Source organism: Thunnus thynnus, chromosome 8 (genome assembly GCF_963924715.1).
Source record: "Thunnus thynnus chromosome 8, fThuThy2.1, whole genome shotgun sequence".
Classification (NCBI taxonomy): Eukaryota; Metazoa; Chordata; class Actinopteri; order Scombriformes; family Scombridae; genus Thunnus; species Thunnus thynnus.
Genome location: NC_089524.1, coordinates 9895818 through 9919131, shown reverse-complemented (window position 1 = coordinate 9919131; position 23314 = coordinate 9895818). Strand labels below are relative to the sequence as shown.

The 23314-nt window shown below is 38.4% G+C and overlaps 2 protein-coding genes across 19 annotated transcripts in view; one reads left to right on the top strand and one right to left on the bottom strand.

The window, feature by feature from the left end:
• Positions 1-201: 201 nt before the first annotated feature.
• On the bottom strand, positions 202-11898 carry atg4c (autophagy related 4C, cysteine peptidase). Its single transcript, XM_067596421.1, has 11 exons — positions 11698-11898; positions 11414-11535; positions 9835-9918; positions 8983-9216; positions 6235-6574; positions 5145-5215; positions 4084-4286; positions 3801-3879; positions 2948-3024; positions 2415-2534; positions 202-1994 (listed from the first exon to the last, which is right to left on the bottom strand). The coding sequence occupies exons 2-11, from the start codon at positions 11487-11489 to the stop codon at positions 1827-1829; spliced, it is 1452 nt and encodes a 483-aa protein (XP_067452522.1). The 5' UTR covers positions 11490-11535; positions 11698-11898; the 3' UTR covers positions 202-1826.
• Positions 11899-13524: 1626 nt separating this feature from the next.
• Positions 13525-23314, top strand: part of dock7 (dedicator of cytokinesis 7) — a 50852-nt gene continuing 41062 nt past the window's right edge. For all 18 annotated transcript variants that reach the window (XM_067596410.1, XM_067596409.1, XM_067596406.1 and 15 more), the window contains exons 1-8: positions 13525-13678; positions 18530-18629; positions 20554-20729; positions 21744-21812; positions 21959-22088; positions 22286-22498; positions 22766-22851; positions 22949-23015. In XM_067596410.1, the coding sequence (XP_067452511.1) occupies positions 13641-13678; positions 18530-18629; positions 20554-20729; positions 21744-21812; positions 21959-22088; positions 22286-22498; positions 22766-22851; positions 22949-23015 (879 nt within the window). In that variant the 5' untranslated portion in view covers positions 13525-13640. The remainder of the gene's footprint in view (positions 13679-18529; positions 18630-20553; positions 20730-21743; positions 21813-21958; positions 22089-22285; positions 22499-22765; positions 22852-22948; positions 23016-23314) is intronic.

Genomic DNA, 23314 nt, shown 5'->3' with positions numbered 1-23314 from the left:
GTCCCTGGTTAATGGGCTGTATAGATGGTTAGCACGTACGATTAGTTTTAATCTACTACATTTGACTGGGAGAGAAAGGGATTGAATACATTTCAACACACCACTGAGGTTTGTATCCAGCACTGGAAATGAACAAAACAATTTTTTATTCTACCAGAAGCGATTCAAATTCTTCAAGTGGACCCAAAAGAAGCAAACAGATTAAGAAAGTCAAATATTGTGAATTTATTCAACTTTTTTTGCCCGGCAATGTAAAAAAACATTTTACATTACAGAGATTAGTTTTCTTAGTTAATTTATGCAAACAGACATGCAGGTGTTGTAATGCAGCAAAGCATATAAGAAAAGTTCTACAGTCGGAAAAACTTCAGTGTTTTTAAACGATAAATCAAAGTGCATGATCAAGTTTTGTAATTTTGTAGTCAAGTGTTCTGGCATACTTCTTCACTTCTAGTTCATTAAGGTGTAATTACAGTAAAAGTGTTGTAAAAAGAGAGAAAAGATCATTTAGTCTCACTGCAGAATGGTAGAAAAAGGGTAAACATAACCTGAAATGTTAAAAATTCCTTTTGTATGAAAAAATAACTTTCCAAATGCTTTGAAATAATTGACCAAAATTGTGAATTACACAAAATATATATAAATAATATTGATTTTGACTGTTAATATAGTATCTCTCTGCAATTTCTTTGTGTGATTTATATTGTTAGTCCATCTCAATTCAACAACCCGTATATTGCAACTCCCTGGAAGTTTTTTACTTCAGGTGCTATTTTCCGTGGGTGTTAGACATATACAGCAGATACTTTTACATCTAAAACATCTTATTGTAAAGGGTAATTTATAACAGATAGTGCTTAGTGAGGTGTAGCACATGAGTCCATTAACCATTTGGCAAACTCTAACCAAAATTAATACCACTAAGGCAAGCAAACAATCATATCATCACACGACAGCATCATATATTATTGCTAAGATTAAAGCTCTAGCGTGAATAAAAAGACATGTTGGCAGAATTATGAAGAGAGCGTCCTTCAAAGCTTGTGCTTCTGTTGTTGAGGTGTTTCAGAAGAGTGAAAAATTCATCTTATTTGATGAAATATTCTTGGCAGAGGAGTTTGGAAAAGTTACTTAGTTCAGTCTATCATAAGAGAGCCCTCGGCCCATATAAATTAAGGCTTTTTACTGCACTTCTTTCAGCTATATACTAATACTTACCACACTTAAGAGGCTGTCTAAATACTGTAGGTGTGGCCCTGTGCTTAAAAAAGATTTTAAACTGGGCCAATCCTGATTTCTGGGACAGTTATACCTGCTCTGTGACACATTTACAAAGCGAGTCAGTGTGGGAGTGCTGAACTGGACCTAGTCCTTATTGCAAGCAAATCCTACACCAAATCCTCCAAAATATGGTATGTTGATATAATGGCTGTTAACAGCTTGTCTCAAGTTTAAAAAATTACAAACAATGGTGCAAAATGACTATTGTTTGTCTAGATGTTGTTCTTCTCTAGGTGAGTATATTTTTAAAAAAAACAATACGTCATAAAATTCAGCAGAGCACAAAAAAATGTCTTAAGACTTTCTGACAAAAGGTTCAGCAAGCTCACATTGCCAGGCACCAAATATAAGTCCACAAGTTAGTAACAGTTTTGGCTAAAATTGCTCAGCAACAAAGTTTCCAGGATGTATAAACTGAATTACTGTAGCTTTGTAAAGTTCCATAACCTTCAGTGTCACAACTGACAACAATAGGCTTTGGATACCAAGCTGTTTCAACATTTTAAAAAGAGGAAGTTCCCTGTCAATAATCATAATCAGTGCTATCAAAGCAGCACAAAGTCCCCGACAGTGGCGACTGTCCTCCTCGGGTCACGTATGAAGGGCCATTCTCTCTTCTCTGGGGTCAGGCTTGCCGACAGGTCGTAATCTCTGCCGTGACCTTGCACGAAAGTGAACGCTGGATATTTCTCCTTCGCTGATGGCTGCAGCACCTGAAATAACAACAGGCCAGTGTTTCAGAGAAGTACTAGTGATACATTATGCTGTACATTTTATAAGAGTTTGAATTTAATCTCTTAACCAAACAAGGGGCCTCTTCTCAACTGTTATGTGTTCTTTGTCAGGTTGCTACCAGAGATATAACATTAATTTTAATACACAGGAATACAGTCTCAGAACATTTAAGGAGGGAAGACTCTGGTTTACATCTACCCAAACTGCCGACTGGTTTGAGAAGAACTGAGTGAGATTCATGGCTAAATGGTGCCACCTACTGGTCAACTTGTATCACACCGACATACACATTTGCCAGTATACAAAACACTATCAATACACAGACAGCTGTGGTCACATAATAATTGTGAAACGAGCGATGAAATTGTGCCATTTTGTGTTGTTCTGCCATTTCCCACCTTTGACAGCTCTTGGCTGATTCTCTCATAGTCTTGGACACTTCTGGAATAGAAACCTATGGTGCAGCTTGGGTCCATCTTGCTGAAAGGCATCTTCTTCGGTGAGGGGCAATGATATGACTAGACAAAAAGAGACAAAATACATCTGAAAATATTCAGGCCAGGTAACCTTTTGATGAATGAAATCCTATTTATCTGCTGTCACAGCATCCATAAATTTACAGCACTGGTGTGTTGTCACATTGTACTGTATACCACGGCATGTAAAAGCATAAAACAAAGTTACTATACAGAGCTGTGTGCTGATTTTTATGTATGGGTCCTGAAATATTCAGGCTCACAGTACCTGATCCTGTATTTGCCGTATTTCTCTTAAGTGGCAGCTTCTTCTGAGCAGCAAATAAATCAGCAGATAGGGACTTGGTAATTGGGCCCGGGGCTGCTTTAAGATTCATACCCTTAAGTACTAACAGAAACTATTAAATTCACATTACTGGGACCTCAGTCAGCTCGTCTGTGTAATTTCACATTACCTGGAGAGGGAAATCGCTGGTGCTGACATCCACAAAAGACTGACAGTAATGAGGGTCCATGTAAATCAAGCTGTCATCTGCAAGGACAAAACAAAAGACAAGTTATTCAAAAACATCGGATTATTACAAAAACGCGCCTCTCTCCAATTTCTATGCAGAGTAGCTCAAAGTCACCTGCTTGGCCTACTGTTAGGCTTGTGTGCGTCAAATATGCCTCCCAGAAGGTTGTTGCTTTTTAATATCCACCGGGGTGGATTAAATTCTACATAATCAGATGCGTTTGTACAAGCACATCCTTTACACCCACAAAAAGGGGGTTGTCATTTAATTTTTGTGTGGGGGAATTACTTTTACAAACACGCAATTATATGCGACCATTTGCATATGATAAATGCAGCGCTGAGCCGCGCCTTGGCAGGGAGAATGTATTGCTTGTCATTTAGACATCATCCACCACTGTATTTCAAATTGGTAAAATGTAAATGCGTAAATATTGACTGCCAAGATGTACAACTGAAGGTTCCTTCTGGCTCCTGAAGGTGATGAAGAGTGGCTCACTTTGGGGCCCGGATGAAATTTAATGCATACCTCCTATGGAAATCAATTACAGCTTACAACTTGGGAGGTTTACTTGTGATAAATGGGTGAGGCTTTGATGGGTCAGAGAGAATAAAGTAAGCCCTGCTTCACTTGCCTCCATCTCCACTCCTCTCTGCTTTCCTCACGCAAACAGGAATACATTAACTTACTTTGTCTCTTCACATAAGAAGGGTATATTATGCAAAATAATCTGTTATTCACACCAACCTCTCTCTGTGTGTCTTTCTCTGTTTTCCATTACGCAAACACTAACCTTGAAATCCTACAAAGTAGCAGGCCTGTTTGGGCTTCCCTCCAATGATGCCTATGCAGTAATCCAGACTCAGTATGCTCTATATGCAGAGAGAAGGGCAGAGAAACATACAGTAAATGTGACTGGGAGCCTAAATACTGTGTCTTCATAGCACAATAATTAATGTTTGTTTTACAACTGTGAAAACCCCTCACTAAGCAGCAGTATGAGACATACAAAAAAATGAAGTTATTTGACTATCCTGCAGTTCTAAAAACTACCCTAACCTACATGTATCTCTCACCTTTGCAAAGTTAAAGTAGTCGGGGTTGGTTTTCTCCCCTCCCAGCCGCACGGGGATGAGGATGATGACAGCTCGACTGTCTGGCACGGTGGAGGCAGACGCTGGTTGGTTGTTCTGTGGGGAAGGAGGGGCATCTGATCCCTCAGCAGAGGTCCGCCCCACTCTTGGTGCCCTGTGGCTATCGATGACATCAGCACTGTACACTATGGAGGATCAATAACACAGAGGTCAGATGGAGGTCTGCATGTCTGCCCTGTCGTTCTGTGTATTCTGTCTGTTCATCAGCCTCTCAGTCTCAGTCCTGTCTTTTTGTAGCCATCTCTGGTTTATGAAATATGAGTATGGTGTCTTTATTATTGTGTTTTTGGCTATGAGATACTAAGTTCTTCTGTCACATAATTGTATGCAATATTGTCCAAATACATGCATATTTTATCTTCATGTCCGTAAAAGTTGCAGGTCCCATAAATGGAATTTCGTCTTGCAATATTCACTGTATGTCTTTTGAAAAATACCTCATCTGTCTTGTTACCCAATAACAAACTTAAATTTTATTTTTGACAAATATGAGTCTTTCTTTTGTGTGTTTTTTTTGGTTAAATTAAACCTTGTGAAAGATGGTTTAATTCTGGTTTTTCTCTGTCTGAACACAGTCTGACTACAGAATCCAGCATGCTTGATATTTTTATAATACAAATATGTAATATGTTAAGAGTGTAAGAGTTGAATTCACTCCCACTTTCCCGTTTCTCTCTGTGACTTTCAAACTTCTAACACACTGAGATACACTCTCACACAAACACATATCTTCTGCTTTGGCTACAGACAAGACAAACATGAATCAAATCCAGGTTATTGGGGTTAAGAAGAGGTAAGATTTGAAGCTAGTAGATTTGGAATTGATGTGTTTTTTGGGCAATAGACACAGTGAGACTCCTGTCACCGCTCTCGGCAGCTCCGCAGTCTCCCAGAAGCAGCAGAGAAATGGTGGAAAAAGAAGGGTCAGTTTGGGCGTCGTGCCCAGCATCCTGTTTTATCAGCAGCAGGCTCATCTTTCATACCTGTGCAGTCCTGTGAGACATAAGCAGTTATACCCGCCAAGCCAGGGTCCATCGCCTTCTCAACAGCTTTCCTAAGAGAAAGAGAGAAATACAGATAGTGAGAGAGGGAGTTCAGGTTTACATCTGAAACTTAAATGTATCTAGTCAGTGCATCTATCTTAGATATCTAAGATATTTTAATATGAGTATCATTGAAGAATTATGTGCTTGAAAATTATGGGTCAAAAAAAAAAAAAAAAAATCACATAGTCATGGATTAACATGTTAGTAGCAACAGCTGATGTGGCTGCTAGCTTATATATGCATTATTTCATTTTTCTGCAAGCTGTTTATACAACTTGAGTGATTTAACATATCATACACATACAGTAGCATAAAGCTGCATTACTACAACATAACTTAATCCCCTCCAGCACAGCTACACCCAGATTTTGTAATGGGTCTAATAATTTAAATACATTCCTGCACTCTTATAGTGATAAACATATTCCTCTTTACTCAGATGTTTTATGTTCACGCCCCAAAAACTGTGGCCGTGTTTTATTGTCACATTAACAGTAAATGTGCTGAAACAACTAATCAATTAGACACTTGACAGAAAATGATCAATGACAATTTTGTCAAATCAGTTATTCATTCAAGAAAAAATACTAAGGCTGCAACTAACAATTATTTTCATTATTGATTAAAATGACGATTATTTTCTCGATTAATTGACTAGTTGTTTGGTCCATAAAATGTCAAAAAATGTCGATCACCATTTCCCGACATCTCAAATATCTTCTTTTATCTGAAACAACAGTCCATAACCCAAAGTTATGCAGTTTACTGTCATAGAAAACAAAAGAAACCAGAAAATATTCACATTTGACAAGCTGGACCCAGAGAATTTGGACATTTTTTTCTTTAAAAAATGTCTCAAAAAGATGAATCGATTATGAAAATAGTTGGCAACCAATCGATTAATTGACTAATCATTGCAACTCTAATAAATACCACACCAATTAGGATTTTTTGACTACTGACAAGAAAAACTAGTTTTAAAATGTTCTCAAATAAAACATTTCTTTTACTCCATATTTACACATACTTGAGGATGTGTGCCACTACAGCGGGTCCATACCAGTCCCCTGCCTGTTTCCCCATTGTCAGGCCTAAGTGGATAAGCCTGTGGAGGCCCAGCTGAGCCGAGGGGCAGTCCCCAAACCACGACACCAGAGTACGGTGGTACATCTCTTTCAAGTGGGCATCTGCCTCCTCTGCAGATCCTGGGGCCTGGGCTTGAGGTATGGGTGGGGATCCAGGATCAGAGGGACTGTGGGAGCCCTGCAGAGAAGCCTCCAAGGAGGCCACCAGACGCTTGGCTGCAGTGGTAGTCCACGTCTCAGTGTCTAAAGGCTGGAGCTTCAGTGCCTCTGACCAGGTCCAGTCTGTACAGAAATAATAAATCATATAAAACAGCTGTAATGAACTTTAAAGACCAAATGCAAAATAAAGTTTTAAAGTTGCATAAAAATGCAAATGTATTTAGGCCTAAGAACTATATTTCCTAAACCCCCTGATAGTAGGCCTTTGCTGTCCTCTCATATTTCTCATATATCTCATATTTGGGCTTATGTTGTGGATTTTTTGTTTTTACTGTAAAGCACTCTGTGACTAGTTTTTGAAATGTGCTAAATGACAAAATCTTGAGTGATGAAGGCATCAAGCCAGAAATAACTAGACAAGTTTTAGAGAACAACTCAATCAGGATGAAAAATTCTCTCTCTCAAAAAAAAAAAAAATGTAGCTAAATATATAATCCTCTTCCCACAGCTTTTAGAAGAAAATTACAGGCTTGCATATGTTTTGAAATACATAATATATAATTATAGCTCAAATTATTTAGAAGAATGACACTTTAAAAAAAAAACACATGACAAAACTCGTCAAAATGTTGGGGCACTTCAGCGGCCTGCTGGCTGGGACACAACTGACATAACCGCAACAACCGCTGCATGTCAAACTCCTTTCCTTACCCCTGTTTCCTATCTCTCTACATTTTCAACTGTCGAAGAGAGGCAAAGATTAAAAAACAAACTACAAAATGTTTCTTTGTAAGTATTCTGGAGTAAAACGCATATAAACCTAGTGATTTAAATGTGTGAAACCCAACAACAGTGAAAATAGCTACAGAAGTCATACATAAAACATCAAATTCTTAATTTTAGTGAAGAAAAGGGCTACGGTTCTTAAAAACCTGCTATCACTGATGGGAAATAATGAAAGGTAATAATTTTAAAGGGATCTCTGTGAGTGCTTTCTGAACCACATCATTCAAACACATAAAAGTTCCATCTCAAACATCACCATTAAGAACAAAAAGTCTTTCAGAACTTGTGAAATTTAAGGTTTTTTGCCTTAAACAGACAGAACCTTGTTCGCTTCAGTAACAGAAAAGGCGTCTTTCTGTTCAATTAGAAGTTTGAGTGTCCCATTATTTCACTTTAATTGTGCCTTAGCCTTACAAACAGGGTGGGAGCTGGAGGTGGAGAGAATGGGAGTGGCCCAGACTATAAAATGGGCCAGAGTACAGTCTAAAGCATTAACAAAATGACCTTGATCCAAAGTGAATCAAAGTAAAATTGATCAATAAATATCCTTAAGTGGCCATTAGTCATTTTATAGAGAAATATTTCATTAGTGACATATTTTAGATTTGACAGAAGAACAAGTTTTAAATATTGTTTTCTAAATGACTGCATTAAACTGGCATTCATCTCATTATGAGGACCCATAAAGTCTAGGACATTTCAGAGACAATAGATCCCACAGAGATGTGAGGAATTCACTCATTTTAAATGACTTGCATCAAATAAATTGAAATTTCTGTTTAAGGTTGAGAACAAGAAAACTCAAGAAAATGGCTGCAAGTCTGGGCTTCCTGCTCAGAAAAAAAAGAAACTGAACAGAAGTGAAAAGAAAAAGATTATTGAGATACATTATTAGTCCCTTGCAGTGGTTATCAGTGCCCCATGAACACTCAGGAACTGCAAAGGTGTTTACAGTCTCCAAATATTGGCCACTAAGCAGCTTCCCTGGTGTAATACTGTCAAGTCAAGTCACAAATCACAAATTTGCCTCAGGGTGCTTTACTATCTGTACAGCAATACAACCTCCTCTATCCTGAGACCCTCGATTCGAATAAAAAATCCTTTAATGGGGAAGAAAATGGAAGAAAACTCAGGAAGAGCAACAGAGGAGGGATCCCTCTCCTGGGATGGACAGATGTGCAACAGATGTTGTGTGTACAAAATAGACCAAGAAAGCGAAATGACAGAAATAGAACATGGATGAAAAGGATAACCAAAACATAGTTGGACTGATATATGAAGAATCTGATCAGGAGGACATTGAGCAACTTCCAGCTGCCACCAACTGTCAAGTGTTAAGTGTCTCGATCAAAGCAACTTCAGAACTAGTTTTCAAAATAAGAGTGTCTAAATATAAATTTCCCTTTTCAAACCCCAAATTTCTCAATTAGTCAAAAGATTCAAATCAGTTACCTTTCAGCCACAAGCCCCCTGCTTATGTTTGTTTGTCTACTGTATAGTTTTATCTCTTTAAGTCTCTAAAATGATTCAAATAAAACATTCTGACACTTTTGTAACAAGGTGTCAACAAGGGCAAATGATTAGGAACCACTGTTTTAGACTACTGCTACCTCCACCTGTGTCTTTAAAGTGGAAAAAAAAATCTAACTCCTTTTTTGGTTTGTTTTTTGGCCACACTTTTCATGCAATTGTTGATGTAAGCAGAAGGAGTTTCAAATCAGGTGCGGTACCATCGTTCCACTCACCTCGGCCCAAGAAGTGCAGAGTAAGAGCTTGAGCCAGCATCATCTGTCCAGCCCTCAGCATGCAGCCCCAGCCACAGTCGGAGGTCAGGATGGAGCCTGGCAGAGGAGGGAACTCCTCCCTGTAGGTCAGCCACACACGGGATGCAAAATCCTTCCGGAAAGCCTCCACGTTCCCCATGACGAAGTCCTCATCAGAGGCTTCATAGCAGGCTTCTTCTGTGAGACTGTCGTCATCTGAGGCAAACGAAAACAAGATTTTTGTCCTGGTGTTGTCTGAAAATTACCTACTGTATCTAGCCAATTGTTGTTGTAATCGATTATTAGTATCTCTAGGGCTGCAACGATTAGTCGATTAACAGAAAATTAATTGCCAACTATTTTGATAATCGTATAATCATTTCAGCTTTTCAAATGTGATGACTGAATGCTTTTTCTCATCATACATTACAGTAAACTGTATTTCTTTAGGATTGGACAAGATAAGACATTTGAAGATGTCACCTTTGACTCTGGGAAATTATAATGTGCATTTTTCACTATTTTCTGAGATTTTATGGACCAAATGATTAATTGAGAATATGACTGTCTGTTATAGTAAACTGAATATCTTTGGGTTGTGGACTGTTGGTCAGGACGAAACAAGACATTTGAGGACATCATCTTAGGCTGTGGGAAACAGTTAACATGTTTTACCATTTTCTGACGTTTTATAGACCAAACAACTAATCAACTGATAGAGAAAATAACCGTCAGATTAATCAATAATAAAAAATAATCATTAGTTGCAGCCCTAAAGTATAAGTTTTAATTGTAACTGCCAGTAGTTGTTTTGTGTATGTGTGTGTACCATACCTTCAGCCTTAAAGTGGTAACATTTCCCCAGAAGAAGCACAGGGGAATTTCTACTGAATGAGGTCTTAGACTTCAGAGCCCAACCTGAGACATACAACAAACAGACATTATGTCATGATTTGGCTGATAGTTGAAAAAAAATAGCTGTAAGGCATCTTATTTACTCAGTTGACTGGCACACCTACAGTACAACACCCATCATTCAGTGTTCTGGCTCAGTCCCAAGATTTGTGCAGACTGCAGTTACTGTAGTACAGTATTCTGTTTGCATCAAGCTATTCCTCCACTTAGTGTTACATAAAGAGCATTGGAACAACCATTAAGGCTTTTTAAACGCAGGCAGCAACATAGCAGGAACTTTCATCTCAGCTGAAAAGAACACAATGTCACACTCAAACCAGAGTGGACGGGTATGACAAGGAACTATTTTAAGAACTGACTCAACAGCAGTAGGTGCTTTTCTCATTAAATTCTTGTTTTTTATTTGTGCAGTCTCCTGTGTCTGGATCAACGTGTTATTGTTGATCTGTCTGCATTTCAATTGCACAGATTCCAGTTTACGTAACCCACTTATTCAGTTTGAGCTAAGAAAATAAGTAAACTAGGTTGTGTAAAATAGCGATGAAAGCCTGAAAGCAGAGGACTAGCATGGGTGGCAGGGCTGTGCAGTGGTGGAAAGTAACTAAGTATATTTACTTGAGTACTGTACTTCAGTACAATTTTAAGGTATGTGTACTTTACTTGAGTATTTCCATTGTATGCTATTTTATACTTCCACTCTACTTTCTACTCCACTACATTCATTTGACAGCTTTAGTTACTTTTCAGATGAAGATTTGACACAATGGATAATATAACAAGCTTTTAAAATACAACACATTGTTAAAGATGAAACCAGTGGTTTCCAACCTTTTTGACTGGTGATGTCTTACAAAAAGCAGTGTGTAGTCGGGGTCACATTTCACATGTCTATGAGTTGTTAACAGCTCCACTAAATAGTGATTTTTCCCTCTAAACTTCTCACATGGTTTCATGTCAATAAATGTTCAAATGATCCAATATTTCAGCAAAAACCAAAGACTAGAGAAAAAGCCCAAAAACTGAAAACAGATTTGTGTATCAAAACTTTGTTTTTTCTTCTTTCCTCTCCCATTAATCATGTCATGACCCCTCACATTTATCTGGATTTATCATCCTTTGGAGGGGCCCAACCCCTAGGATGGGAACCACTGGACTAAACTAGCTAACTGTATATAAAGTAGTTCAAACTAGCTCCACCTCCAACAGCTATAACAGTAACATGCTGCTGACACACTGATGCTTCAGCATTAATCATTTAATGATGTCATATATAATAATATATCAGTCAGAGGAACCAAACCACGACTTTTACTGCAATACTTTAACTACATCAAGCTGCTAATACTTATCTAACTTAAGTAGGATTTTCCATACAGGACTTTTACTTGTAATTGAGTATTTTATACTTTGCTGTATTGGTACCTTTACTTAAAGTCCCCCTCCACTCAAAAATATGTTTTTCTTCTTGTGTGTACTTGGCCTCAAGCTAGTCACTTACTGTACTTCACATTGTGCCACACTGACAAGAACTTTGTCTTCATTTTTTCCACCTCGTCGCTCCCTTTATTCTCCATTTGGACCAGAGAGGAATGTAACCCATTCCCACACTGCAGACAAACCCTGGTACACAGTGTATACATACACACAAACACACACAAACACACACACACACACACACAGCGAGAGAGAGAGAGCGAGAGAGAGAGAGAGATTTGAGTGTAACATCAAGCAGTATCATTTCACATTGACAGAAATCATAGATTGAACTGAGCATGTCGTTACCTCAGAGCTTCTTCGGTGCAGCTTTTTTCCCGCTCACAGCCGCTTTGTAGCTTCGTACAAAACGTCACATCATGTTATATGACCGATTTAACACACCGTGTGTCGCCCAGAACTTGTAAAGTAACACTAGCCTGCGACAGCCAATGTTTACAATTTGAGGAAGTAGAAGAGTTCAAGTCAGCTGATCTCGCGGTGTTTCCGCCGGAGCCGGGGAAACGAGTGGGCAGGTCTTTGAAGGCTCGTCTTTGAAGGCTCGATTTATAATTCTCGTCAGCCCGAGTGGGCGGTGTTTAAGAAATTTGCATGCTAATCCATTCGAGCACCGTCGCTCGAATGGATTCTCCTCTTGAGTTGTAACAAAACGAGCGCGCTTTGTTGTGTAAATGCGGGACGACCAAAAAAAAGCAGCCACATCTGCTTCTCTAACCATTTATCGCTTCGCTTATAATTATTTTTTTATCACTACATTGCTGGTTGTTTGAATCATGCCATCTAAAAATAAGTTTCTCTATTTATCTGTGGTTCATTTTTCAAACATGCATGATATCACATCACAAATCATAAAACATACGTTTATTTTATTTAGTGTAGAAATGTTTACCAAAATAACACTCTAATGAAATATACTATGTCTGCAAATTGGCTGTTTTCCTTTTTCTTTTTTTATGCAGCTTAATAAATCACCTTCTTATAAGTAGTAGTTGTTTTTTTAAATTGTGTAAGCAAAGTGTGTGTGTGTGTTTGCTGTGGATTTGTGTGTGTTTATGGTTATAGGCTACTGTATGCTTACTATTTTGTATACAGCCTTGTTGATGTTGTTGAGATCTTGATCTCAGTGACACCAATGAAACATGCATACCGGTAAATCATTATTTGTGTAGCAAAGTGTTACATCACAATATACTCCTGCTTTTGTGCTCGCTTTTGTTGGGTTTGCCAAAGCAGTTATTGCACAAGTGATAGCTTGTGGGGTTTTTTTAATTGCAGAATAACAAAAGATAGAACTAGGACATCTATTGAATGCTTGCAAGGTGGTTATAACATAGAGAGAGGGATTTAAAAGCAAATGAAAAAGCACTGGTGACAAAAATGTTACTGAAACTTAAATCCTTAACTATTTTTAAAACTGACACATACACAAGAGGAGATTTAGATTTCCTATACAGTAAGATAGACTAAAATCTGTTTAAATTCAGATAAATATATTTAAAAATAAACTTTTCCTATATATTGCATTTATTTTGCATTGTCTAAAATGGATACAATACTTCTACTTGGTCTTGTATATGTCATATATCCCATGCGAAAATTATAAGAATCAAATTACACTAACTGTGTTAGTAATTGAATTTTTTTTTACTATGATTTCAACAAGAAACATCAAACATACATTTGTTTTTAGAGAGAAGGAGGAAGAAAAAACATGTCTCCCAGCTGTGTTCGACAAATTGAGTTTTTTGGTCAATAACAATAAATGTTGATATATAACACAACAGTAACTATAAGTGCTGGAGAGTAGCTTGATGCTACTTTATACTTCCACTCCACTGCATTTATTTGACAACATAAGTTACGTCCAGAAAAAAAGTCCCAAAATTGAAAACAGATTTGCGTACCAGAACTTTGTTTTTTCTTCTTTCCTCTCCCATTAATCATGTAGTAGAGTAAAAGTAGAGTATCTTATATGCATCTTAAAACATGTGTGGAGGGGATCTTTAATTAAAGGATCGGAGTACTTTTTCCACTACTGGTAACTACGTTCTGCAGCTGATACAATGCGCAGGGGCTTTTCATTGGGTGTGTTCTGTTGCACACCAACACAGTCATTACGGTAGCGGTCCCATTCTCCAGTTTTCCCGTTTTCCCTGTGGCCGTAGTGAGTGAGTGGAGTCTGCCTGCTGCCTGCCTGGGAATTTCGTTAAAGCACATCAGCGGCCACTGCCATGGCTGAACGCCGCGCCTTCGCCCAAAAAATCAGCAGGTAAAGACTTGTGACTCCGCAACGAGCTCTTAAAAGACAAACATAGCAGTCTGTCTGCGTTTTCTATCGGTCGCCGTTACAGCACCGCTGGGGGAACCCTGTGAAGGAGGCCCAGCCGCCAGCTCAGCCTGCCTGCTCCGAGCTAGCCGCTTGTTAGCCACACAGCAAAAGATGCTCAGACCCACCCAGACAGACAGCGACACTACTCTCTTTTCCCCCTTAATGCTAATAAAGGGGCAAGATATAACATCGTTGCAATTAATTTCTCTTATTCAAACAGAAGTTAGGCTTTTAGTAATTTTTCCGCGCCGAAAGGGACTAACGGTAAATGGAAAACCGTTAATTTTGGACGGCTAGCTGTCTTGTCTACAGTAGCTAACGATGGGCAGCTGGTTGTGATGTGACTGAACTTTGATGAGTTATGATTTAAGCAGGAGCACATTGAGAGGAGAGAGAGCATGTATATCTGTAATACAGTAAATCTGGGAACAAAAGTCACCCTCAACAGCTATCATACAGCGATATTATAATCTCCTCCCCGCCCCTCAGACAGATCAAATAATCTCTTTAACAAAGGGCTTTGTGCTAGCTGTCAAATACCATCATCCCACATAGGTAGGTAGGTAGATATGTACAAGGCTCTGGTCTGGGTCAACTGTTATGTCTCCCACAGCTCTCAACAGAACCATGATTTTAATTACTGTCAATATCATTAAATTCACAGCCAGTTATATAATGCTAGTTACTGTTCAGCTTTATATATGCATATATGCTTGGTTCAGTTTTTCTCTGTCCCAACTACATACTAATTTACTGGATGAAATAGGAATTGACACTCCTCTGGGGTGGTTAATTATTATGATGATCTTCGGTTATTGGAAAGGAGGGAATGTCTGTCACGTTTGTTTTTGTTTTTCAAATGGAGGAACTGTTGTTAAATCCTAAAGGCTGGGAGCATTTTAAGGTGGAGTTTCAAAAGAGAACAATTATTTATTATGTTTTCTCTTTAATTTTAGAAATATAATACTGTGAATACATGTCCCATTAGTCAAAACCACATCCAATTAGTGGGATCTCATATTGATTTATGCAGACTGGACATGCCCTACCCCATGGCAGATTAGTGAGACTTTGTGAGGCCTGATTGGATTGTCAGCTGACAAACTAACAGATGAAGGTACACTGATATCATGTACACCTTACGATGCTGTCCAGTACTACAACATGTCAATCTACAGCCCCAAATTTTACTGTAGAGCTGCAGCAACAGGAGCATTTATAGATGGTTGTTGTATCAGATGGCATTCAAATGTAATATTTTGAAAGTGTTTGGAATATTGTTTCCACCATATGAATATGGCCACTGTTACTTACAAATTATTAGATTAATGAACACTGTTAACCTTGCTGATGTTTTTTATTTGGCTGTGGAAAAGCACCTCTATTCTACCTGTTTAAAGGACAGGTTCACAATTTTCCAAGTCTGTCTTAAAACAATAGTCAGGTACCCAAATGAGCAGTGAAAAAGGTTTTCTTGCCATAATCATTCATGTTCATACTGACCATAATGCACTTACAATGTAAGTAATAAGGGCCAAAGTCCACAAGCCTCCTTCTGTGCAAAAATGTATTTAAATGTATGTAAATGTAAGTTTATCTGAAGCTAATCTGTAGCTTCAGCGGTTGAAATCAGTCAAATTAAGTAGATATCTTTCAACATTACAGTCTCTTTAGCAAAACAGGGGAATACTGTCCAAGGAAATACAAGGAGGGAATTTGATGCTAAAAAGACTGTAAATTTGGCAGGTATCCACTTGATATGACTAACTCCGACTGCTGAAGCCTAATATAGCTAAGCTTCAGATAAACTTTTAAATGCATTTTTGCACAAAATGACCGCTCGGACACACTGTGGATTTTGGCCCCCATCACTTTTATTGAAAGTGTGTATTTGAAGGAAATCTTTTAATAGCCAGTATGAACAGGAGGAAAGATTACAGTGGAGAAAACCCCTTTCAGTGTTTGTATGGGCCGCTGACTGTTGTTTTAAGACAGACTTGAAAAATTGTGAACCCGTCCTTTAAGCCAGCTGACTTTTATTAATGGAAGTTTGTTAGCTTACGTCACATGTTGACGCAAATTTATTTACTCAAAGTGCCGGTGGCTTTGCCCAGAAATTGAAATCACATGTTTCTGTTGAATGCTTTTGCTTATTTCATGATGTTCAACAGCCACCGGTTTATATTTTGTCACTAGGAGTTGTTGTTTTACCATCTTGAAGTGATAATCGCAACGTGTGTTTGCTTAATCAAGTTATTCCTCTGTGCAGCGACCGGTGCTAAGTAAAGATCTGGTAAGGGACATTGGGGAGGACTGTGGAATGTGTTTGTCAGCTCAGTTCCTCTGCAGAAGCCACCAAATCTTTACTTCAGTGCATTATCATGTTCAACCTAAGCTTGCAAGTTGGGACAGTGCAGCTTTCATTGAACCTTTTTGCTAGAAGGACGGGTTCATAAATTTTCAGGTCTGTCTTAAAACAATAGTCAAGTGCCCAGACGTACATTGAAAAAGATTTTGCTTGCTGTAATCATTCTTTCTGTTCATGCTGGCCATTAAGAGACCCCTTATTAATGTGCTTCCATTGTTAGTGATTGGGAATCCACAGTCCTTGTTTTGTGCAAAATTGTATTTAAACATTTATCTGAAGCTAATATGAAGATTCAGCCGACTGAGTTAGTCAAACCAGTAATCTTTTAAAGTTACAGTCTTTTTTAGGGCTGCAACTAATGATAATTTTCATCACTGATTAACCTGACAAAATTAATCAATTAATCTTCAGATGTCTTGTTCCAACACCAGCGATATTCAGTTTACTATCATGTATGACAAAGAAAAGCATCAAATTCTCACATTTGAGAAGCTTGGACCAGCAAACACTTTTAATTTTTGCTTTGAGACTAAAAAGACGAAAGACTAAAATGATTATTGAGTTATTAAGATAGTTGCCGATTAATTTTCTGTCGATCAACTAATTGATTAATCGACTAATTGTTGCAGCTCTAGCTTTTTTAGTATCAAGTTCCCTCTTTGTGTTTCCCAAGACAGTGTGTCCCTGTTGAGCTGCTGTGGACGGATTGTAAACAAAAAGAGGGAATTTGATGCTAAGATGACTGTAATTTTGAAAAATATCCACTTTGATTTCGATTTTGACGGCTGAAGTGTCAAATTAGCCTCCGATAAACTTTTAAATACGTTTTTACATTGAAGGAGGGCCATCGATGTCGTTGCCCGTCTCGCACATTGAACAGGAGGAATGATTACAAGAAGTAAAACCTGTTTGAGTGTTCATCTGGGCACGTGTTTTAACACAGACTTGAAAAACTGTGAACTTATCCTTTAAGATGATAAGCTTGCCCTCTTATTTTCTGTAGCCTTGTCTCTCATCTCGACTTCACAATCCCCTGTAATAGTATGATGGAACAAAGATTAGCTTAGTCCCACAGAAGCTTTGGTGAAACCAGTTTTGGTAATGACGTTTGCCATGACCTCGCTAACCGATGCACAGCTAATCCTTGCACTTGTTGGCCAGTAGTTTGAAATAACCTTCAATCCTTCAGTTGCTATAGTACTCCTTTGAAGATGGAAAGTAGAGAGTGACGGGAAAATGGCCTGTTGTTTATGAAGAAAAGTGTCATGAAAAATGCTATTTATTATATTTTTCATATTATAGTAAAATAACCTTGAGTCGTTTGTGTCTTGCCTCTATCCTTGGTGTTAATTTTTGTTTTGTTCAAGGCAAAGGTCTCTGAGTGGTTTTTGTGGTTGCTGTGATTTAAAGGGTCTATATACTGTATGTGTGCGCCTATAGCAGGCGGCTGAACTCCAACAGCTTTGTGCTGACCACTCGAGTCCAGAGGTTTTTATTTCTTTTTTTTTGTTTCTCGCTTCTCTGTCTGGGTGTAATATTCTCAGCGTTAAATGTTAAAATTCTCCATGTCAGGTAGCCTTGTCTTCAATTAAATGATGAGACGTTTGCCAAATGAAGCAGCATGTTTTTTATATTTGGATTTATTTTAGTTGTATAGCACTAAGTCCTGCTGGGAAAAAAAAGTGTTGCATTGGATTGGAATCATAAAATAACATAAATATTGCATTACATTGGCCACATTATGATAACCTTGCAGTTAATTATGTTTTGTACAAATTACAGTATGATAGAGCAATAATTATTGGCATTTATTGCTCTTCTTTTATTCCATTTTCACACCAAAAATGTTAAACATCTCTTGTGTTTGGAGGTTATAGGCTTTGATTAAAATCGGCTTTGGAGCTTTTCAGTTGGTCTTCAGTGCCCATTTATTCCCTGCCAGATTACAAATAAGGATTAGACAAATAATCAATACTGTGATACATTTTTGATAAACTAGCTCCCATTCCTCAGTTTGCTCTCTTTTGATACTGACACAGGTGTATTTTCTTTCTTTTATTGCAGACATTTGAAATCTAGACTATTGTGCTCTCTGGCAGTTCACTCTTTTGTTAGTTTACGACTGTTTATAGGAAACAAAAGCTCATGGTGTTTTTTATCTTTTCCACTTTAGTGACAGAGGTATCAGGATGTGTCATACATGACTGCCTCTCAGTAACGATGTATCATAGATAAATGTCTTCCAATCTTGTGTATTGCAGAACTGCCTGTTTACTGTTCACATTACTGTTGTCGTTCCCCTGTGATTCTCACCCCTAATTGCAAATAAGCCGGCCATTTAGTGTGTAGATCATTACTCAGACTTTGAATATTGACCGTATTCGCCCTCTTCCTCCCTCCGCCTATCTCTCCTCCGTTTACAGGACTGTGGCAGCAGAGGTCAGGAAGCAGATAGCTGGCCAGTATGGAGGCTCCCCACAGCTCTTCAAGAACCTCAACGTCGGGACCGCAACGAGCAACACAGTGAGTAGCCTAAAGACCATTGAAAGACCAGAGCCTGTCACTAACATCCTCACTTAGATTGACAATTGTTATGGCTGTTGAAATGGCATTTTCTAAAATCGTATTAATTGCAATTGTACTAGAGCTGTAATGATTAGTCGGTTAATTGAAAATGTGAATATTTTCTGGTTTCTGTGATAGTAAACTGAATATCTTTAAGTTGTGGACTGCTGGTTGGGACAAAAGAAGACATCTGAGGATGTCATCTTGGGCTTTGGGGAACAGTGATCAAATTTTTTTTTTACCATTTTCTGACATTTTATAAACCAAACCACTATCAGTTAATCAAGAAAATGATAAACAGATGAATTGATAATAAAAATAATTGTCGGTTATGTGGATGATTTGTTTACTCACATGCTTTTATATCTTTTGGTATAAAAGACTAAAAAGCTGGGCTGGCTGGAAAACAAGAATGTGTTGGTCTCTTGGGTTGTGTCATTGTGGGTTGCTCAGTGTGTAACTGTAGTGTGTAGGTTTAAATTGACTTTGACATGTAGGTTTAATATGTCATCAAATGTGAATTTATAAATTAAGCTACTTGATTGGTTCCATTTGTCATCCATAACCTTGACTGAAGTTCAAGTAAGTATATTAACAAAAGTAATATGTTGACATCAGTCTCATTGTACCTCAATATTACAGCCTAAGACAAGGATGTCATTTTCTGTTGAGCTGAGGTTATTTTAACGGCTGCACAAATGTTGTTTATGTCTTGCTAAATACCATGTGGGAAATCCATTGATTGACTTGTCCACTACAGTCAGTCTCTGCTGCAGTGTTTCTAGGGTTACCAGCGTTTGAGCTCAGGCAGTACGTTTGTTAAAGGGATAGTGCCAATTGACCTTTGGCAGCCCTGAGCCAACTCACCAGTTCTCCAATACTCCCCATACTCCCCCTCTTCTCCTTAATTAGGCTACAGTGGGCTTTTAATTATACTGTGAACGGTATTTGTGTTCACATTCCTCAAGTGGGAGAGGGAGAGACAAACACGCACAAACTCTGACTTTAACTGAACCTGCTGAAACATAGATTCCCCCCCTGGGTTCCTCATTTTAGAAGCACTCTAAGCCCCATGAAACCATTAATCCATGCTTGAAGTAGCACAGTTGCTTATCTGGCTACTTGTATCTGCTTGAGGGCATTATAAAGCATTTGCCTGTATCACAGATTAGGGATGAACAATTAATCGAAATATTATCAAAATTGCAATATGACCAAATGCAATATCCAAATTGCAGGAGCTGCAATTTTTTTGAGAAAGGTAAAATATGTCACAACATACCATTATAAATGAAGCATTGTGGTCCCACAGAGATGCCCCAGCCTTCAAAACATATTCTCCAGGTGTAAGGGAACATGCTTGTTTGGTACAGACCTTAGCAAAAACATCATCATCATTTTTATATTTTTTTTTCAGTGAAAATGAAATCCAAAAACTACGGATGCAAATTAGCTTCAAGCTAACTCCGGTGCAGTGCATCATTTATGCTTAATACTGCGCACTGTCCTGTTCAATAAATCAAATCAAAATTTAAAAAATTGCCATTCCCACTTAAATCGTGACTCATATCGCAATCACAATGCCCTATCACAGATGTGTTCTATTAAGAATTAAAGATCATTTATAAGCTAGAGTAACTCTCTTAACAGAAATAGCAGAAATTACCTTGTATTTTCAACCTGTTGATGCTGGCAGTGGTGCAGATTCATAGAATAAGTAACAATTCATACTACGCTGCTCTGAGGCTGTGTGGGGAATCAGTACTCTAAAGCACCAAGACTTAAATGTACAATAAAAAAAAGAGGTGCATACATGAGAACTGTACAGCTGACTGCGTCTGTACAGCTAATTAACTTCTACCTCCCTCTCATCGCCCACTAGGTTCCTCTCACGGAGGCAGTGGAGCCAGTGGATTTCGAGGAGTACCTCATCACTCACCCTCCCATCGTTGAGTCAGGTCCCCTGAGAGATCTGATTGAGTTTCCCCCTGATGACATTGAGGTCATCTACACACCCAGGGAGTGTCGCACAGTGGTACAAGCCGTCCCAGAGGAAGGGTAAGGGTGCCAGATAGCTGTAAGAAATTGTTGTAGCAAGTGCAGAGATGTGCTCAGTTTCACACCTTATTTACTCAGACAATGTTTAGGTCCTGACACTCAAAATGCTTTTACAGGAGAAAAAAACTAGACAGCCTAGCAAGTGTTTAGATTAACTGGACAATCAAGGGATTAGAAAGTACTTTACTTATCAATAAATTATAGTAGTAATTAATACATTGATAAATAACTTAAAATTTTATACATTTATTAAATGATTTAATTTGATAATACATTAAATAAACAATCAGTAAATGGATGTTTTGTTATAGATTTAATCAAACACACTGAGAGAAGATAGATAGCATATATATCTGCAATACAGTAAGTCTGGGAACAAGACATTTTTGACTTCCTAAGTCACTCATGGTAAATGTTTTCAGCCCTTCTTGCTGCATTGTATTAGATACTGCATGCAGGAAGTCTCTTATATCACTGTAATCTAATTATACAAATCAATTTCCTATCTACAGGAAAAAAGAACACTGCTTTTTCATGTGTTTCTTATTCTATTCTATTCGATTGTGGAAACTTTTAGAGGTTACAGTGACGTAAGAAGAAGGAGAGCTGTTACATCACAGCACTGCTATTTGAGGAAAAGCAAAGACATTTTTACTTCCATTTGAAGAAATCTTAGGATTTGGCCTCCATGCTTTGGTTTGAGTGACTGTGTAATGCTGTGAGTTTTGTAAGTTTTTCTATTATTATTGCTGCCTTTTAGTTATTGTAAAAGCAGCATCAAATGATTAAAGATGAAAGATTTATGGATTTAATGTCATTACTTAGCTCTGTCTCTTGGCATTTCTGAAGTAGTGGCACAAACATTGTGTACTTCACTGTTTGATGTAGCAGAAAAATTAAATGACATCGGCCTGGTAGCCCGTCATCTTTAGTCACCCACTCTAATGTATTTCATGTCTGACTTTTGCTATTGAAATAAAGCTTGTTTGATTGATTGAATCTGTCTGGCTGCAGGGACACTGATCCTCATGTCAGAGACTGTGTCAGATCCTACACAGAAGACTGGGCTGTCGTCAACAGAAAGTAAGGCCTCACTGTCTGATATTATTCCATTTTTTTATACGTTGATTACAATTGTTAACTCACTAAAATTGAGATTTTATCTGAAAGCATTAATTAATATTGTTAAGTTAATCACTGTGTCCTAAATGACTGCTTGCTTTCTTCAGATACCACAAGCTTGGTACGGGCTTCAACCCCAACACTCTGGATAAGCAGAAGGAGCGTCAGAAAGGACTGCCCAAACAAGTGTTTGAGGCTGATGAGATGCCAGACAACAGCAGCTACCAGGATGACCAGGTATTGAATCACTCAGTAGTAAAACAGTTGGACAAGAAAGTTTGTGGACTGACAAAAATCTCCTGTGTCATGGGATGGAATGTTTAAAAGCCCACATGAGAAGTTTAAGGTTTTGGATGACCATACATACTTTGATACTGTGTGTTGAGATGGTCCGCCTATGGTGCTCATATTGATATATGTTTGTTGTTCTGTAGGATGACCTGAAGCGCCGGTCAATGTCCATAGACGACACGCCACGGGGCAGCTGGGCCTGCAGCATCTTTGACTTGAAGAATTCCGTCCCTGATGCCCTCCTCCCTCACCTCCTCGACCGTGCCCCCAATGAGGAGATTGACAGGCATAATGAAGATCAGCGCAAGGCCAACCGCCACCGTGAACTCTTTGCTCTGCACCCCGCCCTTGACGAGGTCCAGTATACCCCTCCATCCCTCTTTGCTGGAATCCTTTTCTGACAGTCAACATTAAATCTCATCATGCAATATTATGAATCTGTAGCACATTTTTTGTTGGTTACTGGGTCCAAATAAGCCAATGAACTAATTTTTTGTGTTTCAAATCAGCCCCAAGATCTGTAACTTACTTTGTCATGCATAAAATAGCATGCACACACAGATACTCATAATTCTTCTGATAGTTTCATGTTTTTGTATTTGGTGTTCTATGTGAATGTGTAGGAGGAGCCCATTGAGCGCCATTGCGTGCCTGAAGTACCCAAAGAACACTTTGGCCAGAGGCTACTCGTCAAGTGCTTGTCCTTGAAGTAAGTGGTGGACAGCCTTTTCAGAAAAAAAACCTTTTAGCTCTTTTATTTAACTGCTGCTTTCTGCTGACCCACTCCTTTTTCTCTCCCCTTGAAGGTTTGAGATCGAAATTGAACCCATATTTGCTAGTTTGGCCTTATACGATGTCAAGGAAAAGAAAAAGGTAAGCTGTTATGCTTTCCTCAGTGCTACGTCAGCCCTGAGTTGTTGGGTCACTTCTGCAAACCATTAAAATTGTTGGGAGGCCAAAGTGAATTTGATGTGTGGACTATAAAATTTTATGTTGTGGCCCTGTTATGCTTGTAGGAATGCAGCTAAATCATACACTGGAACTATGTATCTATCTAAGAAAGCCCATGCACCGGCTGCCTATTTCTTCTCCCCTCCAGCTGACAAACACTAGAGGGTAGCAGTTGCCCTGATAAGTAGATCTCTCACATGTATTGCTCTGCACAGGAGCCC

Coding starts and splice junctions, on each gene's coding strand:
- atg4c (XM_067596421.1), bottom strand. CDS start 11,489: ATGGAGAATAAAGGGAGCGACGAGGTGGAAAAAATGAAGACAAAGTTC. Junction 5,216..6,234: donor GTAGTGGCACACATCCTCAA/GTATGTGTAAAT, acceptor TCTTTCTCTTAG/GAAAGCTGTTGAGAAGGCGA. Junction 1,995..2,414: donor TCAGCCAAGAGCTGTCAAAG/GTGGGAAATGGC, acceptor TTGTTATTTCAG/GTGCTGCAGCCATCAGCGAA.